Source organism: Camelus dromedarius, chromosome 17 (genome assembly GCF_036321535.1).
Source record: "Camelus dromedarius isolate mCamDro1 chromosome 17, mCamDro1.pat, whole genome shotgun sequence".
In the NCBI taxonomy this organism is placed as follows: domain Eukaryota; kingdom Metazoa; phylum Chordata; class Mammalia; order Artiodactyla; family Camelidae; genus Camelus; species Camelus dromedarius.
The window spans coordinates 33459305-33481084 of NC_087452.1; the positions used below are offsets into that span (position 1 = coordinate 33459305).

Below are 21780 nucleotides of genomic sequence, written 5' to 3' on the forward strand. Positions count from 1 at the left end.
AAAATATAAAAAAACAGTTTGCTCCAGGCAAGAGATTAATGAAGTTAACAGTGCTCAGCAAGTATGTGTGTGTATGCACACACGTGCAAGCCACAGACCCTGGGGTTCTGCCACCTTCCTGGGTGTGTGGTAAGCAGAGGCATCTGTCCTCATTTGGAACTGAAGGCAGCATCTGGGGAAGGGAGAGCGGTCCCGGGGGGCCTGAGACATGACTGAGTCAGGCTGTGCCCAATCCCGAGTCAGGAATGTGCAGATGGAGCTCAGTGCTAGCCTTGGTCCCTGGTCACATCACTTCACACCCCACAGCCCAACTGTAAGCACTATTTTTAACTCCTGTGAAAACACACTGCTTCAGAGGACAAGCCTACAGCTGCATTCTCCACAGACCTGTTTCCTAGGTGGAAAGACTGAGGCCTGAAAGGCCAGCCCTGGACAACAGAGGGAGGAGACCCAGAGCTCATAGCTGAGGGAGGGTGGAGGGTCTGACCCCGCCCCAGGCAGAACTCCAGAGCCAGGTCTGTGGAAATAGGTGGTGCCCCAAACTAGGCCTATCCTCTGTGGCTGCAGGGCACATCTGGGCCTGGGATGGTGGTCCAGGCAGGTCCTACTCCTCCCTGACCCTCAGTTTGCCCATCTAAGAAATGGAGGGTGGAACTGCCCACCTGGTCTGACAGCTTCCTTTCCTGTATGCCTCTCCAAGTTTATTCCTTTGTCCAGCTTGTCCTCCCTATGTATGCAGCTGTGCCCACTGTGTGTCCAGTCCCACACCCACCATACCCCCACTGTGTAGTGAGCCCTCTGCCCACTGTGAGAATGGCCCTGTAACCACTGTATCCCCACTATGACCCATCCTGTAATTGTGACTTGACTGGCCCAGTGTCCACTGTGGCCTAGGCCTATGCCCAGTGTTCTAGCCTCCTTCTGGCCAAGGTGAAATTGACACAATGTGACAAAGGCTAGAACATTCTGACTTGAGGATTCTGAGCAGAGGCCCCACCCCCGTCCGAGTTGTGCCCATCCCCACCCCTGTGGGATACTGGTCCTGGGCCTCAAGGACATGTGGCTCTGGGGAGGGGGCTCTGGGAGGCACAGGCAGAGGAGAACCATCTGGAGCAGAAAGACTGCCAAGGAGCTGCTGTCCCTGGAGTGGGAGCCGGGGAACATGGGGGAGGGGAGTTTGGGCCTGAGCCTGGGCCCCTCACCCACTTCTGCCTCTTAGGACTGAGTGGTGAAGGAGCTTTGGACCCCTAAAGGGCCTCGTGTCACACACTTGGAACTGCATCCCTGGGTTAGGGTTTAAGTCTCAAGTTGCCACTTGGGAACCGGGGAGAAAGAGTAAGTCTGGCATCTGAGGTAGTCTGGGAACCCAGGTGCTTCCTCAGCATCTCCTCTGCCTACCTTTCTCCCTTGGCCTTATATACACTCCCACCTCCAGGAGCACTGCCCTCACGCAAGGGCTGGCCTGGGCCGAGTGGCCACCTGGCTGGCAAGGAGAGAGAAGGCCAGTCCAGAGTTGGCTGACTTCACTGGCATCCCTTGGCCTTTCTGTCTCCCAGGGTTCCATGCGCAGGCCCCCACTCCTCAGGGGGGTGGGGCCCCTGGTTTCCCACACTCTGTCACCCTCCCCCAGGTCACTGGGGGCTGTGATGTGTGGAGTTGCCATGGCAATGAAGTGGGGGCAGGGCACCTAGGGCATGGAGCAGGACTATGGAAGTCACCAAGAAAGTGGGGGACCCTGATCCATCGGGCCCCCAGGGCCACCCCTTGGCTGGTAGCCAGCAGCTGGGGGGTGGCCTTAGAGGGTCCCAGGGACCCTGGATAAACTCAGGATCTGTATACTTGAGGCAGGGTTTGTCACTGTCCACCGAGGCCATCACTGATGGGGCCTATGGCCCAGCCTCCCAGACCCACACCCCCAAGCCCACTCACCAGCAACTCCAGGACCCTGCTGAGGTTAGCTCCCAATGTGGCTGTGAGCAGGCCTCCCAGGATGCCCTGACCCTCTCCTCCACTAGCCCGTTTCCAAGCCCCGTCGTGGGAGCCCAAACACATCTCATCATGGAGAACAGGACCCTGGCCTTACCTGTGTGCACGCGCAGTGACGGTACCAGTGACATGGCCCAGCACGGACTCTGCTGCTCCCGGCTTCAGGTGCAGATTTCGGGGGAGGGCAAGGCTCCAGCTAAAGTTCTAGTAGGCTGGGGCAGAGGCCCCTGCAGCCCTGATCAGATAGCCCCAATGGGCATTAGAAAGAGCCGGTGGCTACCCTATTTTCTTCCAGGGGAGGATGGCTCAGCTGCAGCCCAAGTTCCTCTTCTGGCCCCAGTGCAAGATCAGGGCCAGGACAAGTGTCCATGTCCAACTCAGGCTCCTCCAGCTTCAACTCAGGCAAATATTCCAGCTCTGGATACAACCCCAATATCAGTAGCAGTTGAAACTTACACCTGCAACCTCGACCCCCTGACTAATACTAATGCCATCACCAAGGACCTGTCCCAAGACCTCTTGCCCAGGAATTATGGCAATCAATGGTCAATCTACTCGGAGTCTTCCAAAGGGGTCACATCCTGCCAGGACAAAGTGAATTTCCATTCTCAGAATGAGCCTCCCACCCCAGCACCCACTCCAAATCAGTCCCCAGACCAGGCCCAGGAGCTCGAGGTTGCCAGAAGGCTTGTGTTACCCAAGCAGCCTGAAAACCAACTGGAGAAGCCCCTGGTCTGTACCTCCAGGCCAAGCAGCCCAAAACCAGGCTCAGGGCCCCTAGGGACCCCCAAGTCCCAGAGGGGTAGCCAGGAGATCTGCAGCTCTCAGCCATATCAGCAGCCCTTCAATGTTTGCGACAACACCTGCTCCAATGTGCCCCTGTCTGCCCACCAAGTAAACTACCACAAGCAGTCCCCAGCAGAGACTCCCAGGGAAGCCATGCAGATACCCCTCTCCAGTGCCCCTACCTGTCAGCTCCAGGATGCTGTAGAAGACCGTGTGCTGGTGTTTGATATGGCCACAGGCAATACCAGGATGGGGCTACTGTGCCATGACCCCATGGGCTCACCTGCAGTGCTGGTGGGCCTCATGCCCAGCCACTCATCCATCCGTGCCTCTGAAAATCTTCTGTCTACCCGGCCATTGGCCATGCCCATTCTCTCCCCTGACAGCAATCGCTCCAGCCTCTGGTCTACCACGCCCATGGTGTCCAGCCCTGTGCCCTCTAGCCTTTCATCTGGAAGCTACCGAGAGGTGGCCCTGGTTCCCAAGGAGGCCAGGGTCAACCTGGAGTCAGTGGACTCCCCTGGTACTGAGACACCCATCAGGATGGGGATGCTCACTGGGCCTATTCCACTGGGGATGCCCCTCCAATTTGGAGAGAGGACACTTAGCCATGCCCATGGTCCTGGCTGGTCCAAACCTGATGCTGAAAAAAATGAAGCTAGTCACACCATCTGGATGCTGGATGCCTCCAGGATGCAGGATACCTCTATGGTCCAGGCCAAGAAATTGCAGTGGATGAACTCAGAGCAGAGCCCAGAGTATGTACCACCAGCCAAAACCCAGGATGTGCCCAGACCCCAGCTCCAGAAGGATGTAGGCAGCAACAGTCAGAAAGAGGTCATTACTCCTCATCCTGACCACCCTCAGGTCCAAGATGCTGGGCAGGGTCCCCTCGGTGGTCAGCCCCCACTAGCCGAACAGTGTACCCTAGCCAGACAGCCCCCTTCAACCAGTCAGCCTCCTTCTGCAGAGCACTGTCCCCACACCAGGCAGACCTACCTTTCGGGACAGCCACCCCTAGCTGAGCAGGCCCCCTCCACCAAGCGGACTTGCCTTCCTGGTCAGCCCCCTCTTCCTGGGACACCTAATGGCAGGCAGCTTTCTCTCACTGGGCAGCCTCCCTTTTCCCAAGTGCCTCCCACCTCCACTGTGCCTACCCTCTCAAGAGGGCCCCCTGCCACTAGGGAACCTGGTCAGGCCTCCACCTTGTGCCAGGAACATGAGCCCTTGGGCCACCGTACCCACGTGGGGGTGGTTCGGGTGCCCCTGCCCCCTGAGGAGACCTGTGTCTCTGTGAACAGAGAAAAAGTTGGTGCCAGTGCTACTCAAAGCTCCAGCACACATCAGCTCTCATCCTGGCAACCTGGCTGCTCCCCCAGGGCCCAAGAGGCACAGCTGTCCCTGATCCCATTCACCACATCTGGCACTGGTTGCAAGGTCTTGCCCATGGCCATGGTGGGCCCTGAGCCCCAGGGTCCCCGGTTCAAGCTGACAGCTGAGGACATTACACACTCACCAGTGGTCGCACACCTTGGTCTGCTCCGAGGGGCCTGCTATGAGCTGGTGCCCACCACGAACACCCTGCCAGTGCAGTCCCCAGTGCTCTGCCGCCACTCTCTGGGCCCCTACCAGGACATGGCAGCTGTGGTGATCGACACAGGCACAGGCTTCACCAAGTGTGGACTGGCTGGAGAAGACCATGTCCTGAGTGTAGTGCCCTCACGCGTACAGCTGCTCCAGCACCCGGTTCAGGGCCAGCCCAGGTATGCAGTGCCTGAGAAACGAGAGGGCTCTTACTCAGTGCTGAATCGAGGAGTGGTCTCCGACTGGGATGCGCTGGAGGTGCTGTGGCAGCACCTGTTCTACTGCAGGCTGGGTGTGCGGCCCGAGGAGCTGGCGGTGCTGGTAGCTGACTCACCCATCTCACCGCGCACCAACCGAGAAAAGGTAGCTGAAATACTCTTTGAGCGTTTCCATGTGCCAGCCATGCAGACGGTGCATCAGGCCCTGCTGGCGCTCTATGCTTATGGGCGCACCACTGGGCTGGTGCTGGGCAGTGGCCATGGCACTTCCTATGTGGCGCCCATCATCACTGGGGATCTGGCCCCACTGGACACCTACCGGCTGGATGTGGCTGGTGCTGACCTCACTGAATACCTGGCTCAGCTGTTGTTGGCAAGTGGCCACTCACCACCCAAGGCAGAGCTGGTCAACCAGATTAAAGAGGCTTGCTGCTATGTGGCCATGGACATGACAGCCGAGATGGCCCGTGCCCAGGCCCAGGCCCGGGTGGACTTTGTGCTTCCAGACAAGCAGGTCATCACGCTGGGCTCTGAGCGCTTCTGCTGCCCCGAGGCCCTCTTCCAGCCCAATCTGCTAGGCTTCAATCAGCCAGGCCTCCCACAACTAGCCCTCCTAAGTATTAGCCGGCTGGAGACCAAGCAGCAGGAGCAGCTGCTGGCTAATGTGGTGCTGGACGGTGGTAGCACCCTGTTGAATGGCTTTCCTGAACGCCTGAGACAGGAACTGGGCCCTTGTGCCACTGTACTGGGCTCTCCGCACCGTGCTGTTGCTGCTTGGCTCGGAGGTTCCATCATGGTGTCCCGAGACTCCTTCCAGAGCCTGTGGCTCAGCCGCCATGAGTACGAGGAGGAGGGCCCATGGGCCATCTACAAGTACCATCTGTGAGCACATAAAAGTTCTGGTTCTGCTTACTTTGACCACTGTGGCACATTTTAGGCAGAGGGTGGTGGAGGGAAGGGCAGGAGTCCAGGCATGGGATCAGAGATGGAGGGCTTGGCACTCTCAAGGCACCCCCTGCTTCCACACACTGGAATTCCAGGGGCCTTGGCAAGCCTATCCCTTCCAGAGCCCCAGAGCCCCTTGCCTGGCACTGGCCCTGGTCTAACCTGACCTTTACTGCACCCCAAGGGCAACCACAGAGAGTGGCTGCTGTGGGTTTTGCCCTGTTGCCCTGGCGACAAGCTCAATTACCCTTGATTGCCAGCTGGTTGCCATGGCAATTTCAAACATAATGTAATAACCCACACAGCCTGGAGTGAGTCATGAAGGGGGGGGAACAGCCCCCTCCCCTAGCTCCAGAAGAAAAGACTGCTTGCCTTCCCCCATCTTGGGCCCTCTATAAGGGGCTGAGGCCAGGAAACTTGACAACAGCCAAAGGGTTCCACAGATGGCTGGGAGCATTTGTTGCCCCCAAGGGAGGATACCTGTCAGAGTCTGGACTTCTTGGGGAGCTGGCCTGGTAATGCAGGTACCACCTAAATTCTGAAGCTTGGCTGGAGCTCCATGCTGTGTTGGCAGGGGCTCTAGCAGCCAGTCAGAATTTGAAGGTATAGGAGTGCTGGCTTCTGGTGTCCTGGGGCAGGAAATCCAGGTAGTGGTGCAGATAAATCCTGGAACTTGGGTGAGAGGTACAACCTGAACTGGGGGAGGAGGCTCTGGCCTGCTTTGTAGTCTCTGTAGGTATGGAGGCTCACACCTAATCTTGTCTCTATCTAGCTCCAGTGGGAGCTGGAACTGTTCACTATGGGCTCCCTTCTCCTCTTCAGCCTCCCAACCCATGCAGCCTCTGCCCACAAGGAGGCTGGGGTGCAGGCCTCCTCGGGAGATCCTCATAGAGACTATAGGGCAATGCCAGTGCCAATGCCAACTGCCCCTGCTCCTGTCCTCAACTCCACCCTGTGCTGAAGGACCTCCCACCCTCCTTCTGGCCACGCAGGTGGCTAGAAATCATGGCCCCTGAACTTGTCTGGCTCTAAAAAGTACAGTGAGTAATAAAGCTCTGTGTCAGCCCAGTCCCTGGCCTGGAAGAGCTGAGAGGAGGCATTCAGCTGGTGTTGCTACTTCCTGCCTGGAGGGCAGCTGCAGGTTGAAGCCAAAACACTGAAGCCCTACCTGGCCTGTGCCCCTCTGGCTGGGAGCTGAGCGACAAGCCATACCCCTGTCCCAACCCTGGGTTCTTGTTTTTAGGTTGCCCTTGCCACAAAGGGCAAAGACCCGGCTACACCCACACACATCTGAGAGTGAGGGGCTGCCCTAGAAATAGCCTATGATATAGGGTCACCCTAGCGCCTGTCCACCCTTGGGCATGGTCCACCCTTTTCCTATGTCCTGCTGTCACACCCTGAGTCAGCCTCCACAATCCTGAGGCCTGTGTCAGGCAGGAAGGGGACCCATGGCTCTAAGGACTAGCTACAGCGTCCATGTGCCCACGCCAGCAGGCATGCCTGGGTGCACACAGAATGCAAACACACATGCCCCTAGGCACCACCACACACACTGTGCTCTTGCCATCTCCCATGGCATAAGAGCACACACACACACACAGATGTACTCACACGTGTGCACATACACCCTGCCACGTGCTTTCACCCACAGGCACATGGAGTGTGCACGGGACCAAGAAGAGGTGGAGCACTGCCAGCAGTAGGCAGGGCTCTCCCGAGCTACCTCTTCCTTGCCTCTAAATCCCCCACATTTCAGCTTCTCTCTGGCCCAGCTTCTCTGTGCCTGGATGGTCGTGACCTTCAGGAAAAGCAGAAAATGTGTGTGACGTGTGTGGGGTCAGCAAGCCATGGTTCAGCTGTACCAGAGAACTCAGAGAACCACTGTTTCAATGACAGTGGGCAGACAGCAGGAAGGACTGAGAGCCAGGCCATTTATTCATTCTGCAGACATGAACTGAGCATACCGAGATGCCACACAGGCTCTTGTGCCTTTAGCCCTGGGCACAAGGTGTCCAGCTTGCCAGGAGATTCCTACTCACGGGTGGAGCTGGTGCCGTGATTCAGACCACCCAGAGCCCAGGGAGCCTGGCCTGGAAGAGGTGACCCAAAGCCAGGGAAGGATGTGAAGGACTCCTCCTCAACACCCACTTTGGAGATAGATATTGAAGGGGTCTTGTTTGAGCAGTCATCTCCCAGACTAGACTTCTAGCCACAGCCCCAGCCCTAACTTCCTCACTTGGGTAGTTGCTCCTATCAGCAGCTATGGGGAACTATGCAGGGGAGACTTATTCAACATGGCCAAGGGCTTGGAGATGATCCCACCCAGGATGAGGTCAGAAGGCTCACTGAGCGGGTTCGTGCGGGCTGGCACCCAACTCCAGGCATAGAGAAGCCTAAGCCTGACCTTCAAAAAGTGGCCTCAAGGCTTGTGAAGGTGGCAGGGCAAGCATTAGGTCCCTGTGCCTCCCTGACAAGGGACAGAGAAATGGCCTAGGACTTCCTGGCAATTCTCTGCCTCCTCCCATCAGGGGCCAGGTTGGTGGGGCACCTTGGTGCTATTGTTTTCCTGTATCCCCATATGCCAGCCCAGACCACCAATAGGGATGCCACTAATGCAACGTTCAAGGGGGATTAAACTGGAAAGAAAGCAGAGTCTACACCATGTCATAGGTAACATTTATAGCTTGGGAAATTCAGTGCCACACAGGAGGGGGCAGACTCAGTCAGCCACCCTGGCTGGGACATGGGGAAGGGAAAGGCTTTGACCTTTCAGGAGGGGAGGGTAGTGTAGGGAGGACACTGCCAACCAAGGTGTGGAGCCCTCACTTGTACTCCCCTCCCCGTGTGTTTATTAGCTGGGCAGGGGGCAGTCTGTAGTGCAGCTTGCCCTAGCGACTGCCCACTTGGTTCTTCTAAGTGGGTTCTGCTCTTTGAGTCAGGTTTTGGGAGCTGTGAGCGCCGCTTGCTTAGGGACCTGCCAAGACACTCCTGTGCAGCTCCAGGACTCAGACTTTCCCCACACCTTCTACAATGGGCATAGGAAGGCCCCTCAGGTCCCTGTTTCCCCGTCAGTCCGAGGGCCTAGGAGAGCCTTTGAGAGCCGGGCCCCGGCCCGGCAGGCTAGTATTCACCGACTCCTGCTACCCCTCATCAGCCGGCTTTCGAGTGGGATTCCAGCCTCAAGCTCCTCCAGGGTCGGGGCGGAGCCTGTTGAGGGAGGCCCCGCCCCCAGCCCGCCCCCAGCCCGCCCCCGGCCCGGGGTGCGAATCCGATGCAGGCGAGCGGCGGGAGATGCTGGAGGTTCGCAAGCCGAAGTGGCTGCAGCTGGCGCCGCGTCTGCCCCGCGTGCCCGGAGCGGATTCTGCTCGCCTCCCCCGGAGCCCTCGGAGCCCCTCTGAACCCGCGATCGCTTCCTCTCTGTGACAGACCAGCGCTGCAGGTGAGGGGTGAGCCAGGAAGAGGGGGCGCCCCCCGAACGCATATTGTGGGGTCTTAGAGGATTGGGTCTTTGGCTCGAGGTTCGGGTAGCCAAGTGCGCGGGGGTGCTGCGAGGGCTTGGGGTCCCGGCGGGGGCAGAGCACGCGGGCTCTGCAGATCCGGGGTTCAGCGTGCGGGGTTGGGCTAAAGTTCCCCGTCACCTCGGACGGCTCGGGGGTCCCAGGGGAAACCTGTAAGACTCAAGTCTAGGCCAGTCTCCCCTTCTTGTTCCCCATCCTACCCCCCGTCTCGCTGGGCTCCTAATTGTGAAAACATTAACCCTCCAACATTCGTGGTGCCCCTTGGCGGTAGGGGCCGAGGGCTCAGCTGCCCCTCCGGACTCCCAGAGCCGCCTCCAGCCCTTCCCAACTGCCCCCGGCCCCCTCCCTCCCGCGAAGCAGTCACTAATTTCCATGACAACGGAGAGTTCTTTATGGGCGAAAACCTGAAGGGGGCTGGGCGGGGCTGCTGCGGGGTGGGGGAGGAGGCTCAAGCCCCTGGGGACCAGCAGCCCCCAAGCCAAGATCCAGCTTCCGAGCCTTAACACGGGGGCCCGCCGGGTGTCCAGGGCACCCACCCAGAGCTGCGCAGTGGGGGTGGGGGACGCACATGTTTCTGCTGGGAGGTGCGGGGCTTGGTGCTCACACGTGTGCCTTCCGCATGTGTGTTGCTGTGCCAGCGGGGGCGAGTCAGCAGCACTGGGGAAGGGGGTCAGGGTGGCAGCACGATGGGGAGCAGGGCCCCTGGCTGGCTGGGTGAACAATGAGCCACTGAGTTTCTGCCTTCCCCAGCCTGTGGTGTCTGGCAGAGACCCTAGGCTCTCCCAGTCCCCATAGCTCTACCAAACTGCTTTTGTCCTCACCCCCTAGGCAGAGCTTGCTCCACCAGGTTCCCTCGTAGGGAGCTGGGCTCTCTGTCCCTCACCAAAACCTCAGTCTGCAGCAGTCCAGCCCTTGTTCTGACCCTCCTCCAAGGCCCAGGCTTTAAGCCCCCCAAGGACCGCCTGTGGTGACCTGGTGCCCTCACCCACAATTGAGTCCTATCAGCTTTGGGCACCTGCTGGGCCCCAGTTTCCTCAAGTAGGGAATTGATGTCTCCACTCCCCTCAGTGTCAGGCTGGCCCTGGGGTGGAGCAGAGGCTCCTTTCCCTTTTACAGCATTTGATGTGGGCCCTCAGGTGCCATAGGCTGCCTTTCCTGTATCAGCTACTGGCCCTTCTCGGCAGCCCTTGTGCTGGCCACCACTCACTAGCAGGTGGGCAGTCCTTGCCCTGGGAGAAGGCCACAGAGTCAGTGATCTCCATCCAGGGAAACTGAGGCCGAGTGGGAGGGGGAATGCTGTGTAGTTGTTATCCTATTTCTAGGTTGCTCAGGGTGCTGTTTCTGGCCCTCAGACAGAATCCATTGTCGGGGAGGGGGATGGCGGTGACAGGGAATTAGGCTGAGCTGCAAGAGAGGCCCTGGGGACCCAAGGCCTCTAGAGGACAGTGGATCGGGTTGGGGGTGGCTGGGGAGTCTAGGCATAGCTGGGTCAGCTGAGAGGAGGGGCTGTAAAGTGAAACAGCCAGGTCTCCAAGCTTCATTTCCATCCCCCATGCCTGTGCCTTCAACATGGTGGACCTGCCTTACCTAAGCTGCCGTGATGACAGGGAGAGGGGCTGAGGAACTGTTCCAACTGAGGGGACTGCAACAGCTGGCCTCTTCCACAGGGCTACTGCTGTCCCACACCACGTTCAGTGCATGTCTAGGGGGATACAGGAGGGTTCCTTCTCAAAGGTCCAGGCACCAGGGGCAGCTCCTGGCCCAGGTGTTCAGAGCACATGGTCATGGAGGCCTTGGGGAGCTGCTGGGCACCCATGGGCCCCTTCAACCCCCCTGCCCCCCTTCCCTCCTGTGTCCTTGTGCCTGTGTCCTTTTTACTCTGTCGCCTCTTTGCTCCCCTTCCATTGCAGGTTCTGCCTTTGTCTCTCTGTGTCCCTGCCCCCTCTCTCTTTTCTAAAGTCTCGCAACTCCCCACTGCCCCTTTCTTCATAGGGACCAGGGTCACAGAACCCATGGGGAAGGAATCAGGCCAAAGTCTCAGGGAATTCTTGGAGAAAGGGTTTAAACAACATCTCTCCCCTCCCCTCCCCTTTTTAAAAACTTCCATCACCATAGCAACCCTTTACTCTGGGGCCTTCCCTGCATTCCCCCTCCTCCACCCACAGGGAAGCAGGGCCCCTAGTGGATTTTCCTTCAGGGGCTCAAAGATTGGAACTCCAGGTGCCTGGAAGGGGCCAATTGGCTCTTGGCTCTGCCTGCATATTGAAGGCTGAACTTTCTGGAGGCAGCACTGGATTGTGTGCCACCCCTGAGACTAGAGAGCACCCCGCCCCCACATCCTCCCTCATTAGACAGGAGAGAGTCAGTAGAAACTATGGACCATGGTTTAGCTAGAGCCTGAGGCCCAGCCAGGGCAACACCCTGCCCAGTTACCTAAAGCAATTGGATAGTGGGCAGGAAGCTGGACTCTGTCTTGTTACACTAAACACTAAGAGTGAAGTCTCTGATTCTGCCTGTCCTGTTGCTGAAGACTTGGCTGTCGCCTGCGCAGGGCTTGGGCCTAGGCACGTCTATTACAGCAGGAAGCCCAGGCCCGGTCCCTGAGAGGAGAGCAGGGAAGGGGAGCGGGTGCTTGCAGACTGGTGTTCACAGCTACCACTAAATCAGGAGGTGTTGCCCACAGTTAGTTGTTGGGAGGCAACCGGAGGCCTCCTGGGCCTCTCCGGGCCTTTCTAGATTTGCTGCAAGGCCTGGAGCCCCACATGGAGAGGACCAGGGTGGCAGGAAACTCCTGATTATGGCTACGAAAGCTATGGCCTGAACCAGGCTGAACCCAGTGCAGGAGGGGCTAGGACTCTAATGTGGGACCCTTCAGCCTCTGGAGCTGGCCTCTGTCCCATTCCAGCTCCCCCTGGGCCCTGCTTGCCTTAGGCTGCAGTAGGGCCCCTAGGGGACCATTTATTACCAAGGCACCAACAGGCAGAGGCTCCCTCAGCATTGTCTGAGGGGTCAGACCTGAGGAGCAGGCAGTGGCTAGGGAATGCTTGGCCCTCAGACTCCCTTAGAGGCTCCCCCAGGCTCTGCACTTCCCCCAAGCTCCCTTTGGACAGCCCCCTGTACACAACATTCAATTTCTCAGTTTCTCTGCAGAGGATGGAAGGAACCATGTCTCAAGGGAAACAGTGCTATGGGGCTTCTGTGCCCTCCCATGTCCCAGCGTGGGACTGAGGCCTAGCCCGGGTCCTGTGTCACGGGAGGAGAGCGCTCTACTATTGGATGTGGAATCTGGGCTGTTCAGGCCATGGGGGTGAGAAATGCAAACCCCCTTTCTGTCTGGCCTTCTGCTGTTCTTAAAGCTGTCCCTCGGCTGTTACTCCCAACTTTGGGGCCAGGGACCCCCTTGTTGCAAGCAGGTGTCAGGGGCTTGGTACGTACACCACACTGGAAGCCTCCCAGGCAGCAGCAGTGGGTAGCAGATGGTAAAGTGGGTGGGGGTGGAGGAGACCAAGACGCTAATCAGAAGCAGCCCCCCTTTCTCCTCTCTTTGCCCTGGGGCCAGGTTGGAGGTGGAGGCAAAAGTGAGTGCAGTGATGCTGGTGAGGAGAAGCAGTCACTGGCTGAGATCAGTGCAGCCATGGTAGGGGGAAGGCAGATCCACTCCACCCCCTGCCATAAGGTTTTAGGGTCTAGCTCCAGGCTGATGTGACAGAGCAGAGGCCCAGATTTCTGTCGGGGAGACAAACCCCCAAGACCAGCCCTGGGTCCCTGTGGGCATGAGTGCATATGCACGGCCGAAAGCTGGGCCAAGATCAGGGACAGGCATATACAAAACCTCCCACGCCACGTGGCTGAGCAGGGAGCTGTTGGCGTGGGGTAGGGGGAAGTGGAGGTTGTGGAAGTTATCTCAGGGAAGGGCCATTTTGATTCAAGAGCTTCAGGATTGTTGTAGACAATCTGTGGCACAAACAACCTTATTATGTCAGATAGCACAACGAAAGAAGAGATTTAGCCCTGGTCTCAGCACCTAGCCTGTGTGGAGGTTGCTTCACAGGGAGGCCCAGGTGGGCAGTGCCTTGCCAGTGCCCATACTTCCTGCCGTTGAGTGGACACAGTTGAGCTGGCGAGTTACCTATTGTTGATTGTTTAGGTAGTTGCTGATTTTTTTATGTTATAAATAACTGTACCATGACAAATAGGATACTGATGGGAGGCTTTGGGGGAAGGGCATTCCTGCCAGAGGCAGTGGTGTAATCAGAATAACAGAGCTGGGACACAGGCCCCTCCCGGTCCTCCTGGAGGACCTGTGGGCTAAGGTACCACTCTCTTGCCCAGTATACAGCCCTTGGATCGCAGCCTGGGAAGAGAATCACTGCACATAAGAGCCATTGAGGAGACTGATGCCAGCCCCCTCCCCTGGATTGTTAGGGCATAGAGATGGGTGGCTGTCAGTGGTGGGTGGCCGTGCCTCTGTTCTCAGCTGTGAGAGTGGGATTCTAACCACATGCTACTCCCTGGCAGATGCAGGAGCAGGGCTGTGACCATGGCGGCAAAGATACGCAGCCGGGGATGATCTTCAAAGCTTCTCTTGTTTGCCTCCGCAGTGCCTCACAAGATGGCTTAAGCCCTGGCTTGAATCACACTGATGAAATGCATTTGTGTTCCCTGAGCCCAAAGAACCTGGATCAGGGAATGATGGAATTTATTCCCTAATGCGGAGGGCAAATTTGAGGGAGAAATTTCAGGACTGTGACCCCTGGGAAGTGGTCACTTCCCACTGGGAGGAAGCAAGCAGCAGCCAGGGCTGGCCAGGGGGTTGTGTGGGTCCTGGCCTTTGATCATGGCTGGCAGAGTCCCTCTGACCAAGCTGCTTCCTCTGGTGGTGGCTTCCTCTCTCCCCAACTACCTTGTGGCTGTGAGTCACTCCAGGTAGGGGGACATCTAGGTAGCCAAAGCCCTAGCCCAAGCCCTTTGCAAAGCAGGTGCTAATCAGGATGGATGGAGACTGCACAGTCAGCAGAGGCAGAGCAGTTTGAATGCAGCCTCAGTGTGAAGCTTGTTGCCACCCCACTGTCACACTGACCAGCTATTATGGAGGCAGACTCTAGGTCAGGTCTGCAAAGGTCCAGACACTGTCACCAACTCCCCTTCTGAAGTTTACTTCTGAGCAAGGGCTGTGAGTGCCTTTTCCTTTGGGTGCTGGAGCCAGTCCATTCAGCACCGCAGATGAGGATTGGGCTGGTAGGGTTGTAGACCCGTGGGGCGCCATGCTCCGGGTGCCAGAGTGCCTGGAACCTACTGCAGTCAGCTGGGTGTGGTCACTTTTCTACCTGGGACACCCACCCCTGGCCTGGGCCTTTCCCCTGGACCTCACTGCCCAGGTTTCCTATGGACCCTGGCAGTCAGGCACTAGGCAGGCTTGTCTTGCTTTTCCGGACCATTACCCCTGCACACCTGCTGGCAAATCCTTTCCCTCTAAGGCCCAGCCCTAATGCTGCTTCTTCCCTAAAGCCTTTCCTCACTTCTCTCCCCAGATAGGGGTTCTCCCTCTGAGAGATCCCCCAAACACTGTGCCTGAATGTGATATTTATCAGATCAAAGTAATCACAGTGAAAATCCAACAAAATTAAAAAGTGATAGATATAAATCTGCTTCTCTGACATCCAATTCTTTACCCCAAAGAGAACGCTTATTTTCTTAGGTGTCTTTCCAGAAAAGAGTTGGTGAGTAAACACTAGTATATAAATTAAAAAAAATTTACCCAAATGCAGCACACTTTACCCACCATTCTGTTCCCTGCTTTTTCATTTATTACATATCTCAGAGACTGTCCTACAGAAGCACATTTAGATCTATTTAATTCTTTTTAGTAGCTACCAAGTATTCTTCAGTATGGATGGCCATAATTTTACAAATATTTTTAAATTATGAAATATGACCAAAATCTAGGAATGTGCCTAAAACTTGTAAGCAGGTTTTAACAAATTGTAAAGGGAACCCCTTTGAACCCACCACTCGGGTTCAGAAACAGGTCCTGCAGAATTCCCACATGTGACCTGACTCAATCACAACCTCTCTCTTGCTCTTGGACTCATGGTATTTATTTCCTAGTGTTTCTTTATATATAGTTTTACCAGTATGTCTGCAACATTAGACAGTATAGGTTAGTTGTGCCTGTTTTGAACTCTGTTTTGGTAGAGTCACGCTCTTTGTATTTTTTTTTTTTTCCACTCCACAGCATTGATGAGATTGACCATGTGGTTGGCTACAGATATAGCTCCTCATTTCCATTGTTGTATAATATTTCATTGTGTGACTCTACCACAGTACATCCTGCTGTTGATAGATATTTGGTCTGTTTCCAGTTTGGGGTAATTGCTGCCATGAGCATCCTTGTATGAAATGTCCTGCTGCGCAAATGGACATGTTTCTGTAGGGCATCTATATAGCAGTGTGATTGCTGGTTCATAGGGTATGTTTGACTTCAGACTTCAGTAGTTTTACCAAATTGTTTTGCAGAGGGGAGACTTGTCCTCCACCAGCAGTGCTCATGTTCTCCACATCTTTGCCAACATTTGGCATCATCAGACTTTCAGAGATGACTCTCTGATGGGTCAGTAGTTAGAGTCCCCTTCATCTGGGAAACAACTGAAATTTAAACAGATCATTTGATAAATCTTCTTTTGATTACATATAATGCAAAATGATTCCCTGATATGTCAGTTTAATACATTTTTCATAAGCAGGGGCTGTCACAGTTGAGCAGCCAAACTGAGTGGCTGGAGGTGTGGCCAGAAAAGCAGGGCTAGGATTCGAGCCTGACCACCCTCCAGCCCTTCCTGGTGCAGACTCTGCCCCTGGCCTGGTCTGAATCAGATTGGGGTCTCCCAAAGGCAACCTCTGTGTGCAAGGAGAAGTGGGGAGTAGTACAGCTGAGCCAGACCCCAACCTGCCCCCAGCTCAGAGCCTGGCAATGCCGTTTGGGTGTGTGACTCTCGGCGACAAGAAGAACTATAACCAGCCGTCGGAGGTGACCGACAGATATGACTTGGGACAGGTCATCAAGACGTGAGTGCCGGGTCTGTTGGGCAAGGGTGGGCAGGCAAGGGCTGCGGAAAGGGGCACAGAATATAGCCCGTGCTGAGTGGAGTGCCTGCTGGCTGCAGTGAGGAGTTCTGTGAGATCTTCCGGGCCAAGGACAAGACGACAGGCAAGCTACACACCTGCAAGAAATTCCAGAAGCGGGATGGCCGCAAGGTGCGGAAGGCAGCCAAGAACGAGATAGGCATCCTAAAGATGTGAGTGTGAGGCCTGGGGGTGGGGTGAGGTAGGGTAGGGGAGGCAGCAGGTAAGGGCTTCAAGGGCTGGTAGCTTCAAGCAGTACCAGCCTCTGGCTAGTTAGTCTGCTGTGGTCCACAGTGGCAACCAGAGCCTCTCTTAGGAGTTTACCCAGCCCTAACTATTGGCTCTCCTCTCTGCTGCTAGGGTGAAGCATCCCAACATCTTGCAACTGGTGGATGTGTTTGTGACCCGCAAGGAGTACTTTATCTTCTTGGAGCTGTGAGTGTGGGTCTGGGTTTCCGGGATTACTCAGTCCCCAGGGTCTTTACCTGCTCTGCCCTCTGCAGCCGGGGAAAGCCCCTCCTTCTGGATCCTTGGGGTCTCAGGTCTCTGTGCCTTGCCCAGCCAGCTGCCTGGTGTAGGCAGCCTACCCACATGCTCCTGCCCTACCCCCAATTCTGCCCACGCCGGGCTCAGGGGCTGGTGTCCTTCAGGGCCACGGGGAGGGAGGTGTTTGACTGGATCCTGGACCAGGGCTACTACTCGGAGCGAGACACAAGCAACGTGGTGCGGCAGGTCCTGGAGGCAGTGGCCTACCTGCACTCACTCAAGATCGTGCACAGGAACCTCAAGGTGAGGATAGTAGCCAGGTCAAAGGGTCAGGAGGCAGCCGGCCTGGGGCTGGGATGGGCTGCACCTTGGGGCCTTGGTCCAGCCTCTGAGATTTCCATGGTGTCTTCCTCTGCCCACCCATATGCCATTCCTGGCCTGAGCAGCTGGAGAACCTGGTTTACTACAATCGGCTGAAGAACTCAAAGATCGTCATCAGCGACTTTCACCTGGCTAAGCTAGAGAATGGCCTGATCAAGGAGCCCTGTGGGACCCCCGAGTACCTGGGCAAGCAGGGGGTGGGGCAGGGCAGGGTGGGAGACAGCCTTTAAGGAGTGGCTCTGGGTAGGGGGGAAGGAAGTCCCCATCCCAGGAAATGGATGTGAGTGGTACAAGGCCTGGCCAGGCCTGATATTGACCAGCAGGTGGACACTGTTTGCAGCCCCGGAGGTGGTAGGCCGGCAGCGATATGGACGCCCTGTGGACTGCTGGGCCATTGGAGTCATCATGTACATCCTGTAAGTGGATGAGCCGGCAAACAAGCTTGCAGCCAGATGGGGTGGGGGGTCTGTGTCCATGGCCTTCCAGTGACCCTGCCCTTGGCCCTCCATGAAGGCTTTCAGGGAACCCACCTTTCTACGAGGAGGTGGAGGAAGATGACTATGAGAACCATGATAAGAATCTCTTCCGCAAGATCCTGGCTGGCGACTATGAGTTTGACTCTCCATACTGGGATGACATTTCTCAGGCTGGTGAGGAGACCTGCTCTCAGCCTTCTCTGATGGACTCTGATCCTAACCCCCAGCCCAATCATCCCCTCTAGACAGTGAGATGGGGTGCCCATGTCTAGCTCTCTCTGGTTTTCTCCCCAGCCAAAGACCTGGTCACAAGGCTGATGGAGGTGGAGCAAGACCAGCGGATCACTGCGGAAGAAGCCATCTCCCATGAGTGGTGAGCAGGGCCCGGGAAGGATGGGAGGAGAGGCCAGGGTTCCCTTGGCCTCTGTCCTCCTCGCACTTAGCAGCCTCCATACTTGAGGCCTCGAGTTGGGGTTGGAAGGGCACCCAGAGCTCAGGCCAGCCCAGAGGGTCTGCCTGGTAATCCCTTGATCTTACAAGGGAAGGGCTGGGTACAATCTCCATGAAGGCCATACTCCTTCAGATCCAGACGCACTTGCACTCTTTCCAGGATTTCTGGCAATGCTGCTTCTGATAAAAACATCAAGGACGGTGTCTGTGCCCAGATTGAAAAGAACTTTGCCAGGGCTAAGTGGAAGGTAAGGCTTGGATGCCTCCCTTTTCTGGCTTGATCTCAAGAGCTCTTTCTGGCGCCATAGTTTTCTTGCCTGCATCACATCCCTGTAGCCACACACAGGCTTTTCTTCAAACATCAGGTGTAGCTGGAGCCACTGTTACTACTTGAAGCAGGTGTGCTGAGCAGCTGGGTTCCTGGCCTTGGGGTGGTCAGAGGCAGCCGGGGCACTATGGAATGGTCTGGGTTTGGCCTCTGGGGAAGGAATGGATACAGCTTCCATAAGCTTCACTCTGAGCCTCTATCCACTGTCCTTTCAGAAGGCTGTCCGAGTGACCACCCTCATGAAACGGCTCAGGGCACCGGAGCAGTCCAGCACAGCTGCAGCCCAGTCTGCCCCAGCCACAGACACTGCCACTCCTGGGGCTGCAGGTGGGGCCACTGCTGCAAGTGGAGCTGCCCCAGCTCTTGGGGGCAGTGCCATCCCAGCCACAGTGGGTGATGCTGCAAAGAGTGATAATATAGCCCCCGCAGACCGTAGTGCCACCCCAGCCACAGATGGCAGTACCACCCCAGCCACTGATGGGAGTGTCACCCCAGCCACTGATGGGAGCATCACTCCAGCCACTGATGGGAGTGTCACCCCAGCCACTGACAGAAGTGTTACTCCAGCTACTGATGGGAGAGCCACACCAGCCATGGAAGAGAGCACCACCCAAAGCAGTGCCACACCGGCCACCAAAGCTGCTGCCACCCCTGGGCCGGCTTTAGCCCAGCCGGACAGCACAGCCCCAGGGGGCGCAACAGGCCAGGCTCCACCCTCTAGTAAAGGGGAAGAGGCTGCTGGCTCTGCCCAGGAGTCTCGGAGGGAGGAGGCCAGCTGAGTGGGCAGACTGGTGGGGGGGCGGGGGATGGGCAAGAGGGTGGGAGAGTGGATGAGGGGCTTCTCACTGTACATAGAGTCACTGGCATGATGCCCTCACTCCCCCCGCCCCTGCCTCCTAGCATGGGGCATGTCTGGGGGCCACAGGAGAGCAGTCTCATCTCCTGTGGGTATGTGCATTGAGTGGTGGGCAGGCCAGAAGCAGGACCAGCCCCAGCCCCTGCATGGATTCCTTGTGGCTTTTCTGTCTTTTGCTAGCTTTATCAGTTTCTGTTCCTTGTGGGATGCTGCTCTAGGGATACTCAGGAGGTCCCTGCTCCCCTCCCTCTTCCCTTTTTGCCTCACAATTCCCCTTGGCCGGCCCTGCAGGTCCCATCCTCTCCCAGGCCCTAAACTTGGGTGGCCTTGCCCTGAGAGCTGGTCCTCCAGCGAGGCCCTGTCAGCGGTCTTAGGCTCTTGCACATGAAGGTATGTGCCTGTGGTATGTGTGCTGCTCTAGGAGTGGAAACAGGCTGGTACAGAGAATGCAATCATCTAGGGCAGTAGGCTTTTAGACAAGACTAGTCGCATGACTGGGGGCACTGCTTGGTAGCCGTGGGGGTCTTCAGAAATGAAAGAGAGTTAGAGGGTAGAAGCTTCCATTTTTGTCTCTGGGAAGTCTCTCCCAAGACCCTAGTGCTGTTTCCTGCCCTCCTGGGTCCTGTAGTGGGTTGCCCTGTGCCCTGAGCTTCATGAGCCTGTAAGAGGGAGGAGGAGCAATTAGGATGTGGCAATGAGACCTGGGAGGGCAGAGTAGGCCCAGCACCTAGTATACCAGTCTAGCTGGGTCCTTACCATGGGCCAAAGAAGGAAGGTTAACATCTCCTGGCTCTTCCCAGATGGCCCCCCTCAGGCTCAGTCCACCATTCTCTCCATCCTGGGGGGCCTGCTGCATGGCAGTGTCCTGCAGTCTTATTTAGGGGTCTGCCCTTCACAGGGGCAGATTTTCTGCTCTCCCAATTCAACAACAAAATAGAGAGGAACACTCTCTATGTCTATGACCCACTTCCCCTTCTATCAAGGCTTGGAGAGAGGCCCAGGTGCCTCTGAACCATGCTGAGTTGCGTTTGCTGGGATGAGGGAGTAGAATAAAGCTCCCCAGTTTCATGATGGAGGTTCCTGGCAGGTGCCCTTTGTCAGACCCCACTACAGCCTGGACGGGCAGCCATACTGGTCCCAGCCCTCGCTTGGCACTCGGGGGTAGTCCTGCCCTTCTCCCTGCATGCCTGTGGGTCTGCTCTGGTGTATGAAGGTTGGTGGGCTGTGTGCCTGCTGAACCTGGCAAATAAATGTCACTCTGCCAAAGCCTCTGGCCACCCTCTTGCCTTTGCTTCCTATATATTACTGGGGAAGGGCCCCTGGAAGGCAGTGGGGAGGGGAGAAGCTGGGAGTAGGTCCACAGGTAGTGGTCTGTGCTCAATGCCATGTGGACTGCTTGGGCTGAGAGAACAGATCATCCTCACCACAGTATATTCCTTGATGGTGGAGGGATGATCCTCTGGACTCTAGAAATCCATGTGGGTGGTGGGTCCTGTGCTGGGCTTATGCCAAGGAATAACCTCTGGGCTGCTGTTCTGACAAGTCCTATTGAACAAGGAGCCCTTGTCTTGACTTAGGCATAGACCTAGAACCCACCAAGGGCCATAGGGAGAAACGTTGCCCGTGGCCAAAGTGGGCTTCCCTGGATTGCCGAGTGGGTGCAGGGTGGGCATCACACAAAGATTCTATTCTGCCCTTTGTGTTGATTCCTCCTTTCTATGAACAAAACCTTTGCGTTCTGCATAGACCCCAAGGACTTCATGCTGGGTCTGCTTCAGGTGGAATAGATCAGCCTTATATTATGGGGCTTTACCTAATGTTTCTTCTGAGGAGAGGGGAGTAACACTGCTAAAATTAGTTAAGCACGAAAACTCCTAGGAAGGCTTATTCCAGCCCTGATCAGCCCAGGTGAACTCTCCAGGGATGCTGCTCTTTGTCAGAGAAGACCCCCACAAAGATAACTTCTCTGATGTGGGAATAAAAAAGGTTTGTTAGTCACTTGTCTGTGAAGCATCTGAGCCTCCAAAATTCCAACCCTACTGCAGTCCTGAGGCAAAACTGATCTTCCTGAGAGCTAGGAGCTAAAGTCAGGATATTGACCCTGCCACCTCAAACTTAGGGATCATAAAGCCTTGCTTGTACAGAGCCAGGGTGAGCTTGGGGTGTCCTAAGGATTAGAACCTGTGTCCATCATTCTAGGACCACTTAGAGCCGAGGTCTGAGAGGGTGGAGCATTCTTTTGGCCTGGAAGCTATGGACTTCCACCATATGGTCGAACACTGCCCAAAGCCCAGGGGACTCACTCTCCATCGAGAACATCGTCCCATTCCCTTATGGTCCCGGTCTTCTCGACTCTCCCGAAGTGCAGAGAAGGCGGCACTGAGAGAACAGGGGCTGAAGAGCCGGTGCCTAGTATGCCGCGCACCAGCTCTGGCTTGGGACCATAACGCCCCATCTTACCCCAGAAAGGGGCCTGGCCGGCGGAGTAGCTACTCCCGGTGCTCCGCCAACGCTGCACTCTTGCGGTACTGGCCGTGTTTCCGAGAGCCTAGGGAGAGATACCGCTGACAGTTTCAGGCCTGCGCTCCGCCCCAGGATTCTTCACGGGCCGCGGAGCCGTTAAGCCCCGCCCCTGAGGGTTCGT

The 21780-nt window shown here is 56.5% G+C and overlaps 2 protein-coding genes across 3 annotated transcripts; both read left to right on the forward strand.

Annotated features, from left to right (window-relative positions):
* Nucleotides 1-1707: 1707 nt before the first annotated feature.
* LOC105088129 (uncharacterized) lies at nucleotides 1708-5460 on the forward strand. Its single transcript, XM_010978922.1, has one exon. The coding sequence runs from the start codon at nucleotides 1708-1710 to the stop codon at nucleotides 5458-5460; it is 3753 nt and encodes a 1250-aa protein (XP_010977224.1).
* Nucleotides 5461-8791: 3331 nt separating this feature from the next.
* CAMKV (CaM kinase like vesicle associated) lies at nucleotides 8792-20404 on the forward strand. 2 transcript variants are annotated; one of them, XM_031470349.2, is made up of 11 exons: nucleotides 8792-8958; nucleotides 15928-16102; nucleotides 16201-16332; nucleotides 16520-16594; nucleotides 16810-16948; nucleotides 17092-17212; nucleotides 17367-17442; nucleotides 17540-17676; nucleotides 17797-17875; nucleotides 18113-18200; nucleotides 18496-20404. In XM_031470349.2, the coding sequence occupies exons 2-11, from the start codon at nucleotides 16008-16010 to the stop codon at nucleotides 19057-19059; spliced, it is 1506 nt and encodes a 501-aa protein (XP_031326209.2). In that variant the 5' UTR covers nucleotides 8792-8958; nucleotides 15928-16007; the 3' UTR covers nucleotides 19060-20404. The 2 variants fall into 2 exon arrangements, with proteins under 2 accessions (XP_031326209.2, XP_031326208.2); XM_031470348.2 differs by having other exon boundaries at nucleotides 15994-16102.
* Nucleotides 20405-21780: the final 1376 nt, after the last annotated feature.

Coding starts and splice junctions, on each gene's coding strand:
- LOC105088129 (XM_010978922.1), top strand. CDS start 1,708: ATGGAAGTCACCAAGAAAGTGGGGGACCCTGATCCATCGGGCCCCCAG.
- CAMKV (XM_031470349.2), top strand. CDS start 16,008: ATGCCGTTTGGGTGTGTGACTCTCGGCGACAAGAAGAACTATAACCAG. Junction 17,443..17,539: donor GGAGTCATCATGTACATCCT/GTAAGTGGATGA, acceptor CCCTCCATGAAG/GCTTTCAGGGAACCCACCTT. Junction 17,876..18,112: donor GAAGCCATCTCCCATGAGTG/GTGAGCAGGGCC, acceptor CACTCTTTCCAG/GATTTCTGGCAATGCTGCTT.